At 27.5% G+C, this 12,038-nt stretch overlaps 1 protein-coding gene across 1 annotated transcript in view; it reads left to right on the forward strand.

Annotated features, from left to right (window-relative positions):
• The window catches only part of LOC129972247 (E3 ubiquitin-protein ligase znrf2-like), a 50,947-nt gene that overhangs the window by 32,756 nt on the left and 6,153 nt on the right, over positions 1-12,038 (forward strand). Inside the window, exons 2-3 of the mRNA XM_056086309.1 lie at positions 3,777-3,872; positions 7,303-7,408. Of these exons, the coding sequence (XP_055942284.1) occupies positions 3,777-3,872; positions 7,303-7,408 (202 nt within the window). The remainder of the gene's footprint in view (positions 1-3,776; positions 3,873-7,302; positions 7,409-12,038) is intronic.

The raw sequence follows: 12,038 nt of genomic DNA on the forward strand, positions 1-12,038 counted from the left end.
CTGCTTTTACTTTTTTCAGTGTTTATGTGCTTTTTTTTTTATCTAATGAGATTGTGAGATGTTGGTGAACCGAATTTCAATGAGATGGAAACGGATCTCGAGTTCTGCTGCTTTAGTTCTTAGGATAACCGTAATATTCAACATACGATTCTGAGTTATCCATTCTGAGCATTTCATAGTTTAATTATGAAAGCCTTAAATACTGTCACAGACGACGGCGAAAATTTTTATAGGAGGCTCAAATTTAGCTCCAAGAAACACACAACAATTAAATTAAGTTAATAAAGTGCACCGTAGCTCATTTAATGGTGATAAATAATTATTTACAATAATGAACTATTTGTATAATGTCGAAGAATAAGAATGGTACGGCCGACACAGCGAGGAATAACATAACTTCAAATGAAAAGTATTGTTTTGATATTGAAAACAATATTTCGTATTATTATTTAAATTTTTATAATGAAATGAAATAAAATAAAAAGCCGAAACGAGTGAATATAATTACTACTAACTTATTAAACTTACGTTAATTAAATGGACGAAATCAATCAAATCAAATGTTAAAGGACTTTTCGAAATCAAATTTTAATTATTTACCCGAATATCAATTATAGTCATTTTTGTTATTTTTGGTTAAACAAACACTTATTTGAAAAAAAAGTTACTATTTCTCAATAAAAATAAGAATATTAGCACTTTTAATTTGAAAATATTTTGGGAGAATATTTCATCTGATAAACTTCTAAAAGTAAATGTTTTTAAATTCCTCAAACTGATTGAAATATAAATTCTTAAGCAGAATGGGGAATGAATCCCTGAAACATTCCGATTGTTTAAAGAGGGTTTTTGATATGGCGAAGGTAACAATAGAAAATGTCTAATTTGAAAATAAAAATTACACGCACATACACAGTGCTATAAGAAAACAAAAATAGTTTCAATTAGTATTTTAAAACTTGAAAAATTAAAGAAAATGAACTATGTAGTCTCCATACCATAATTATCTTCATCTATAATACTCTCTCTCCTCCTCTGCTTCAATATTACTGCGAAATTACGATGGTAGCACATGAATTCAATATTAAAATATTTCATACCCGATGAAAAACGAGATATTCTTCGTATTTAGATTTTACAATCCGGAATTTATTTTTTTACATTTTAAAAACAAGAAATTTGATATAACTGGTTAAAGAAATAGTAGCTTATTTTAATACTCTACGCAACTTGATTGTTTTGACTTTGGATAGTTAAATTTAATTGAATTTTAATATGTAGCTTCCAAAAAATTAACGAAGCTTCTAAAGCATTTTATAATGGAAACGCTCTATATGATAGAATAAAAAGAAAAGTATCCTTTATTTTTAAAATCCTTTCTGTGAAGCGTTAGTAAAAATATTGAAATACAAAGAAAACTGCATCGTTTTTAATTAAAAAAAATTACTTTAATGTTATTTTAATCATTTTAGAAATACTAGAGGAAAGATCGTATAATAAACAAATACATCAAGAAGAAAATAACGTATCTTGAAATTGTGTTCAAACAACAAGTGCCGAATATCTTATTTTGCTGCAAGATTAATACTTCGGAGACAAAATAGCTTTCTCACCTAGAAAATAAATTTCTGGGGAGACGTGGATTCCCTTTTGTATTTTACACAATTAAATATCTTAGAAACAATTTTATTGATTAAACATTGAGAGAAAGATGTAACAAGCTACATTTTAACTCGGAATAAAATTATAGATGCTGAAAAATCTCACCCCTCCCCAATTATTTAACAAAAAGGAGGGGGGGGGGCGAGAATATCCTGTCATTACCTGAAAACTGTCGAAGTCCTATCGTATGCCGAACGAAATGTCAAGTTGCTAGAGAAATTGTATTCTTTTTAAAGTCTAATTCGCAGGTTTCCTTTATAAATATCAAAGTGCAACGAAAGCCAACCCTTTTAAAAATATTATTTATAGGACGAGATATAGGCAGGTTGATGAACGATTCAAACAGTGAATCACCATACTATTCCTCTGAAGGAATAGCATAAAGAACTCGATAATGCTTAATAAGGACAATTTCTGAAGGAATAACTAGGAATACACTAAAAACTAACAACTGCAATTTTTCTTCAAGTGACGGATATCCTATTTAGGATTTCTACTCCCTCCGCATCGAAAAAGAATGACCAAGTGTGCCTTGAGCATTCGAACCTGCTAAACACTACGCGATGTTTTAAATTCCGAAAAATTGGAACTCTTCAAGTAACAACAGGAATTATTTTCTTCACCTGACTCACTAGCTTTTTTTTAAAACGGATCTTTGATGAAAATGTTCCAAGTCAAAAGTCTGGTTGTATTTCCTTTTAGAAAAATAATTTGTGTTTTATATTTTGTGATTTAATTGATAGCATAAGATTAATTATGTTTATTATAGGGTAACCTTTTACTACTTCTTTATTGGTATCTTTTAGCTAATCGGAGAAAATAAATCGAAAGATGCTCACGCATTCGCTGCATTATCCCATCGAAATGTGAGATTGCTGGAGAAATTGCTTTCCTTTTTGCTTCAATTTTTCTTTGTAAATATCAAAAAGCAGATAAAGTTTTGCCCCAATTCTTGCATAATATGGATATTCTCGTTTCCCATAACAATTCCACTAGTAAAAGATCAAAACAATCGGTGAAAGTAAAAATTCATACAATTTTTCATCCGTTCGATCGACCATAAAAACGGTAGGCAAAATTGTATTCACTTGTCGCTGTATCGACCAAATGTATTGCAAATTACATTCTGGATGGACAACAGAATCAGATGTCCGACTTTTTATGCTGACTTAGCTATTGTTAACCGGTCATCAAATTCGGACGAAATCCGTTTATTTCAACTGCTTAACTTTTAAGACAGGATTTAAATTATCATAATCTAACTTAGTACTCATTTTTCCAAAACGGGAAAGAATTTTGCCGATGAAGCTTTTAATTTTTTTCTGACAAGGGGCAACTATTTCCTTGTCAGAGAAAAGCGGGCAGTTAGTTGCCTGCCATATGTGCATATTCATCCATATAATGAATATGCCCTCGTAATGTCGCTGTCTCTGAACTTTGGTAAATATACTAGGTAATAGCTTGTTATAATTGTGTTGACATATCATAGCTTTTCAAAGAGCATATTATAAATCCTCTCGATGGAGTCATGCATATTCATTATATGGACTTATATCGTTTTGATTTCATTTTATTTTCGCATCATTTTAGTTTCAAGAAATATTCTGTAAAGATTTTAAAATATTATTCTATATTATACTTGAGTTTCTATTTTTAATTATTTATTTTTTAATCTTACAGATTTTTTTATTAGCATAAAAGAGTTCGTTATATTCATTTTCTTCGTTTGAAAACTATAAATATGATGAAGTCAGAATTAAATGAATGTAAGAATGAGGCTGATTTTCGTGTAACCCGTTTTTATAAATTGGCTGAAACAAAGGAATTATTTAAATAGTTACCAGATAGACTTAAATCAACTCTTACTGAATTCCTCAAACTTTGCAATTACTATCCAATTTATTATAAGAATTTTATCCCATCAGCTATTCAGTTTAATAAATATGTGTTCAAATTTTATGTACTGAAAAAATATTTAAAAAATCTTTATTACGAGGTCAATTTGAAGAGAGGCATAAGCATAAGTAGGCATGCAGCAAGGAGTCGTGATTAATGTTCTTGTATTGTAAAGTAAATTATGATTGTTTATTAAATGACTCTTTTTTCTTGTGCAGGAATCAAGTGCCCAGTCTGTTCAAAATTTGTACCGCCAGATGATGTGGAGTGCCATTTAGTTATGTGTCTTACAAAGCCAAGAATAATTTATAATGGTTTGTTATGAATGTTGTTGTTTTCTCGTTTTTGATGCTCAATCTACTTTTGTTGCTACATTGCTCATTAAATGATACAAGACTAAATTGTTTTAACTGTTAATAAGCTGTACATGAAATTATAACACATTTTTAACTAGTATGTTATATACATTTCAAATTTTTATTTAATGCAAATTCATATGTAGATCATTGGTTTTTCTTTTTAAAAAAAGTTGCAATTCTAAATGAATTATTTTTGAAATACTAGATTTTTTTTCCATGTATGTGTTAGAATTTTAATGCAGTATTGATCATAAATTCACAAAATGAACTAATGTATTCTATTCATTTGTTTGTTGGATTGTTTCTATTTCATGTAATGTTGGATATTTTGATGTAAAATTTTATATGTTTAAAATGTTTGAATTGCTTATCTGATCATTTTGAATTCTGTATTAGTATTTGCAAGTATTTGATATTGACGTGAAATTTTAAAATTCTGGCAAACTTTCTTTCTTTCTTTTTTTTCTTTTTTTTTTTTTATTCTATTGGCTGATAATTTTTCACATAAGAGACAAGTTTATTTCTTGTGCTTTCTCATGTGTGCATTTGCAGGGGGAAAAAATGGATGTCCACCCCCATTTTTATTTTGGCATTATACATCAAATATTTTTTTAAAAGTATCATTCAAAAGGATTTAACATATCCTAAGAGATTTTTGAATCCATTTCATAGGGGGCTCTCTATATATTGAAATAAGAATAAACTTAAAAATTCCAAATGGCAGCACCCTAGTTTTCTCATTAAATTTTAAAAATACATCAAACATTACACCCTGAAACTAAGTTTCATAGTTTATTTCTTTTAGATTAGAAGCTAACAAAATTTTGACTTTTTTTTTATCTTAAATTTTATATTTCTATTGATATCTTATATCTTGATCTATTTTATTCTTCTATTGATATCTTAAAGAATAATACGATTATGGAAATAATAACTGGAAAATCATATAACTAAATCTAAACTTTTTTTGTTGTAAAAATATAAAATATTCTACACATTCTACTCTCATTTTGCTCATATATTATTTATTATTATATTTTTTAATGCATATAAAGTGGAACACACTTAAATTTGGGCATAAATTAGAGGAAGAGCCATTTATGGGAGCATTCATTCCTATAAGTAATTTTTCTATTATATTGTTTAAATTTTTTTTTTTACTATTTATTTATTTTGATAAGCAAAAAAGTTGTATTACAAAATTCAAATCAAATTCATTTTTAATTATTATTTTTTAAAAAGATACGATACAGAGAAGAAATTAGTAAAGGCTTTAAAATACTTGTGGTTGTCTTTTGTTTGACTTAATTCACTGAGCAGTCATGATTTATCAAATAACTCTATTTACAAATTTAGGTCTTCTATCTTTTTGACAAGAATTTCAAATCTTTAAGAACGAATATGAAAATAAAACTTGTATCTATTCTCAGATTTTTAAGTATATAATAAGGTTGTTTTTGATAAATTATATTTAATTGTATTATTCTCATTTTATAATTTTATTTTATAGATTTGCTTTGCTTTGTTTTATTTTAATGTACTTGATTAATAAATGTGACATTTTTTTGGTGTTTAATCAAAAAAGTTATAGATAATTTTTCCATTATTAAGCTAGTTATTTCTTAAATACAACATATGGAATAATTATTCCTATAATTACACCTGCTTTCAAATTTCTATATATATCTCAGAAGCAGCAATATGTATGATGAATATTAGCTTTAAAAGTGCTTTAATAATGAAAATTAAAGATATGTAAAATAAATAAATGAACATTTAGAGTGAATGTTCTGCAGTTTGCATTCCATATTTGTAACACATATATGGCTTGTATATACATCTTCAAATAATGAAATCTTTTGCAATCAAGAGCATTTTTATAGAATAATGAGTTAATGGCAATGCTTGAAAGAAAACTAATTTTCATTTATCAGTGAAAGAGATGCCCTACTTTTTTATATATTCATAAAATAAAATGTAGTATAATTTCTTGTTTATTTATGATTAGTAAATATGATGATAGGAATAGTATATCCTGATAAAAAAAGAAAAAAAAAGGAAGAAGATTGAAAATCAGTTTATTTTTTCTCTCTGTTTCTACCAGTAAGATACAGTAGACTCCCGATTATCCGCGGGCGGGTTATCCGTGGAGCGAATTATCCGCGCCTGCCGCGGTTTTTTTTTTTTTTTTTTTGCTTCCAAGCAAAGAGAAAATGCTTCCAAAGCAAGAAGCAAACACAAATGACTGATTTCTTCAAAAAGGTGTAGTTTTACAGTTATGCTTTTGTCATTACATAATACATTACAGTATTAAAACAGTACATATGAATTAATTTTTCTGTGTATCCTTGACGTCTGTCGTAAATACAAAGCACTTTTCTGTTTTCATTAGCAAAACGCATTTTAGGTTAGTTTTGAGTGATATACTAAAATATTAAGAGTTAGTTAAACATTTCCTGCTGTTTATTTTACGTTTTATTGTACATAAAACGATTTTTCTAAGTTTGAATGACTGTTTTCTCTTTTGCTATTTTTTAGCTTTTTTTCGGATTATCCGCGATTTTTGTTATCCGCGGCGGCCGCGCCACCCAATTCCGCTGATAATCGGGAGTGTACTGTATTAATCTTTATACTAATATTAATATTTCTTCTAAGCAATACAAAATATATTAAATTCTATTTCTTTTGCTCATGCCACAAAACTTTCAATGTTTTTGAATATTTCTTTGGGGAGAAAAGACAAACTTTATTGTAAATATTTTGTCAGGAATGAAGCAGCGATCAATTTTACATGCAGATTGTAACTTTTTGATGCTTTTAAAATCTCAGGAAAATAAATACAATTAGGGATGTCTTAAGAATATCTAAATCTTACACTCTGAATACATAGATGATCATTGAATAGAAAGTAGCAAATATCACTCGATGTAATCTTAATCTGTTAACCAAAATTTGTGCTCCAGATAACTTTTTCATGAGACATCTATTCATGGCATCAAAAAAAAAAAAAAAAAATGTTTCTTTACTAAATTTCAAAATTTGTGCAAATTTAATTATGTAGACAATTCCATATAAACATTGTAGGCACAGCATCTTTTAGTACACCTTACTATTTTTAAAATGGTATTTTAATTTTCAGGTACGATGATTGATAGCAGAATAAACCTGGGAGGCTCCAATTTTTGTGACTGTATATATACTTTTTAATAGAAAGAAATTTTTGTAACTATTTAATTATTTATTTGATTTAGGTTATGTGAATAAAGTATTCGAAATTAGGTTATAAAATTACATTATAGTTTTTCAGTAAAATTATTTGTTTTTGCATTTCTATAGTTTTTGTCATGAAAAAATATTCAAACAATGCTTCCTCTATTATTTGCAGAAGATGTTTTAATAGAAGATAAAGGTGAGTGCGTTATTTGTTTGGAAGAGTTAACTCAGGGGGACACTATTGCCAGGTTACCTTGCCTGTGTATATACCACAAAGTGTAAGTTATTAAATATTTTCAAAAATTATAATGCACATATTTTTTACCAAGTTAGCAGTGTTTTGAGATAATCTTAAGCTTCCACCAGATTTTCTCAAGATTATTTGAATTAAAATTTTATGATTATTTCTGTAAAAACTCTTCCTCCCCTCCCTTTAAATGGGCATTTTTTTTTAATGTCCTGGATTTATTTTTTGACTTAAAATTTCACTAATTTTGTTTTTTAACTTAAAAACTAATATTTGGTATCATTGGCAGTAAAAAAAAAAAAAAAAAAAAAATAATTAAAAAATACTTTTTTTTAACATAAAATGGTAATTGTTTGTTCCATTAATAATCTCCAAGATTTAGAGATTATTAATTGAACAAAATCTGTATTACTGACTCTCATTTTATCATTTATAACTTTTTTAAATGTAAAAATGAAAGTATATAAAACTCTTAAGTTGCAAATAGCCAGATTCACTTAATTCTTATTTTGAAATAAGATCTGATTTTCATAAATGGAATCTCCTGCTGAGCTTTTATGCACAATTATATAATTTGAATAAAATCTCAACAGGAAAAATTTAGTAATTAATAAATCTTTTTTTAGTATGAATCATTTATTTATAAAATAAGAATATTCATAATTATATGAGTAAATTAATGCAATAAATAATGTAAACTGACTGAATAAGAATGAAGATGAACCACAGATTAGCATTGTTTGAGACATGGAACAACTGATAAAAAACATTTACTCACACTTTCATCTTTCTGTATTGTGTCTAGTGTAGGCTGATAATGAAATTACTTTTATAAAATCATTAAATTAATGGAATGATAATTCCAAGGCTGAAACAACCAGTAGATATAAAAATTCAAAATCACTATTGTTTTTTTTTTTTTTTTTTTTTACACTACGTAATTAAAATAGCCAAAAGTTTCCCAAAGTGAAAAATTATTGCTGCTCAAGAAAACCAATTGAATATCCCTCTATGTGGTAAACAATATTCCAATTGCTCTTCTGAATGCAACAACTAATGAAGTCCTTTTAGGCCCCAATTTCCAAAATGATTTGTAATAAGTAATAAAAAAAAGTAATTAGAACTGATAAGTGTTATGTATTGGTGAAAAATCAAATCAATTTATAAATGCATGAATCATCCTCTGTCAGAAAAAAATTTATTTCTTTTAATATGAGCTAACAGAAACTCTCCTTTTATTTTAAAAGAATAACCTAAATAAGTTTGACTTTATTTGGAGTAAGAAAATTACAAATTATCAAATATGCGACATATAGTCTTGCATCTGTCATTATCATTTATTATTAATACAGGAAATAAATTTGAGTGGAATTCCTAATCTTCTAATAACTTAGCATCTATGTATATGGTAATTCATTTTTTTAGGGGGGGTGGGGGGGGTGCATACACATTCTTGACTGATTTTAGACACACTAAAAACATTACTACAAATCCCTTCTAAATATCATTACTTTTATCTTTCATAGGTTTTCTTGGTGGTGTAAAATACTTTTTACCCATTATGCTAATAGTCGATCTATTGATGAGGAAATCAAAATTAATAACTATTCTTTCGTTCAAGTGTTTACAAAGATCAGGGTAAAAATTCATCTCATAATGATAAAGCAATTTTGTAATGCAATATTGGTTGACAATAGATCAGATTTATTTGTTAGTTAAAAAGGATTATTAAAAATCCATTTTTAGGAAAGCTAATTAATAATAAATCGGTGATCTTCCCACCTGCTACATACTTACTATTGCATTTTATTAACTGAAATTCACAATACATAGATGGAAAATAAAACTGATTTATACCCAAATTGTTATGTTTTAGAAGTGTGAAGCTTCAAAACTGCAATTTGAAGAAGAACAAAATAATTATGTAACCTCTAGCAAAGCCTGTGTTTCCTTGTAATTTTGCTAACAGAAAAATTATGTGAATGGTTAAGTTATGATTTGGAGATAAAAAGAATCAGATCTTCTGCTCCCCCCTCCCCACATACTACTATTTTTGCCCACTATGCTCAATAATTATATTTCAAAAATGTATACCATATAAGATGTGCAATAAATGATCTGCTGCATACTTAATAGTAATTGATACCTCCTTATAAAATATTCAACTGAATAACATTTTACAAAATTATCCATATACTTTTATTTTCAAAGCATGATTTCTGACAAAAGGAAATAAATATCCAGTAAACCAAAGGTATTTTTATCCGAACTGCAAGATTCGAAACCAAAACTCATAAATAGTCGCTGAGAAAAAGAGAAGAAAGAAATTTAAAAATAACTGCACACTTTAGATGGGAGGGGGAAGGGGTGGGCACTAGTTTTCCATGTTCCATGCTGGAGCTGATGTGATAGCAATTTTGCATGCAGAATGCAGCTTTGCCTTTTGTATTCAGATCAATCAATCATTTGTGTGAATAGCGGATATTTTTGTGCAGCTGGCAGATCAGCCCTACCTGCATTTCCCTGGCTGGTTGATTCATTTTTGATCTTATTTTCTTGTTTTTATCGCTTTTTCCTTTTTTATTGATCATCGTATTTACTCTCAGAGTGGCAAAGTAAGCAAACAACTGAGTGTAAAAAGAAGCAAATAAGATTTTTTTTTAAAAAAAGGCAATTTTAAGTAATAAACAGAAGATGTTGCAACTATGCAATTCTTATTGTTGATCCACCAATGGGTACAGCCTATAATTGTTTCATTAGTAATTATTGTTTCTGTTTATTTTTATTTCATACAATGGTATTTTAATCATTAAGCATTTTTTAAAGCCAAAAAGCAAAGACGCTTAAAACAGTAATGCATTTTTAAGCTTATTTGAATTTTATTCAAAAAAAAAAAAAAAATGTTATTCTAATCTGAAAAGCAGAAGCAAAAATTATCCAGATTTTGGTAAAAGTTTGGAGGTGTTTCTAAATATCACGAATGTGTTGCCTTTTTTACTACTTGCCTGGAAATGCTTGACAAAGGAATAAACAATTATACTTGGGGAAAAATTGTAAATGACAATTAGAAGAAAAGAAAGATTAGAGGAGAAAGAGCTTATTTTCCCCCCCCCCCCCAGTATTTTTTAATTTTTCTAAATGATTTTTGAATACAGATTGAAAGATGTTATAAAATTTGCTTTATAAACGTTGTACAAAGTTCATAATTTTTCATAAATGATAATTGTTTTTAAATGTGCATTTGTATAATTCCAGTCTATGATTTTGATTTTTAACCCTCCTAGTTTCACACCCGAAAAATAACAGAATCTTTTCTCCGTTCAAAATGGTGGACCTGTAAGATCACAGAAACGTAAACTCCCTTAAAATTGGCGGGCCTGTATTTTTATGGGTTCCGGTTTTTCTCTTCCCCCAAACTCAAGCTGTGAGATAAGGAGAAGGGAATCGGTATCAATGGACGATATGATTGAAGTCTTCCTGCTCATGTCCTTTTAAGCATCTTAAAATTTCGCATACGTTCTGAGCCTTTACTTTTGAGATTAAATGCATATCCAAAATGAGTTTTAAATAACGGGAATAAAGTTGAATGTATGAAAACGTATACCTGGACTGTACACATATATGTATTATCACTATTAATTTATAAGATTTTAAAGTTTTCAACATATGAAAATTGTTAAGCTAAAAGATAGTTATAAAGTATATAATTAAAATTTGACAAGTTTCTCTTTTATAACTTGCTTATATTTAAAGATTTTTGAATTGAGATTGTTTATGCAACTTATATTTGAAAAAAGTGCTCTTAAACATATTTACAGAATTTACTTAATGAACGAGATTTTTTAACTTTTAACGAAATAATTTTCTTAGTTTTCATTAATAAGCATATTTAAAAATGGGGAGATATTTAAATGGTATAAAACCAATTTATTGAAATGTTTGTTTTTTTGAAAATATTTACTTTGATTATATTAAACGTTTATTTTTATAATGTAATAATCTATATATGAAAACTGAATATTTGTTTAAATCTTTAAATTTTATGGAATTTCACACTCCTTAACGAATTCAAACAAAAATGTAAGCATTGTAGAGATATAAGTTTCATTGTTTTTCTATTTTTTCTCTAGTTTTTAATAATATTTTCAAAGTTAATATAAACACAGTTTTTATAAGTTCCTTTTTTTTCCCTTGGAATTTTAATCTTATTTTAATGTTTAATCTCATATACATCACACGCTTCTGTTAATGTGAAATTGGTTTCTGCTAACATTTTTACTTATATGTTTACTGCTGAATAATTTAATCAGCACATTTTAATCTATGTGAAAGTGAATGGGAATTAAAAGTGAGAATTTTTTAAGTTAATTTGATTAAAATGAAAGAATTATACGTTGTTTTTGTTTTGTTGTCATTTTTTTTAATTGCTTGATATAATTTTATCTCATATCTTAGCATTTAAAAAAATTTTTAATGCGTGCAATTGGCATTTCGATGTCCTGTTTGTCCGGTTTGAGTTCACTGGATGCAAATTTAATTTATTTATCAAGTTTGTTAGTTTTTATTTCCTAATATGTCAAATGTAGAAATTAAAATACTTGTTTCTTTCCTAAAGCTTTAAAGAAGTAATTAACTATTGTTAATTAGGGCTAAGGGTTCTA

Source organism: Argiope bruennichi, chromosome 6 (genome assembly GCF_947563725.1).
Source record: "Argiope bruennichi chromosome 6, qqArgBrue1.1, whole genome shotgun sequence".
NCBI lineage: Eukaryota > Metazoa > Arthropoda > Arachnida > Araneae > Araneidae > Argiope > Argiope bruennichi.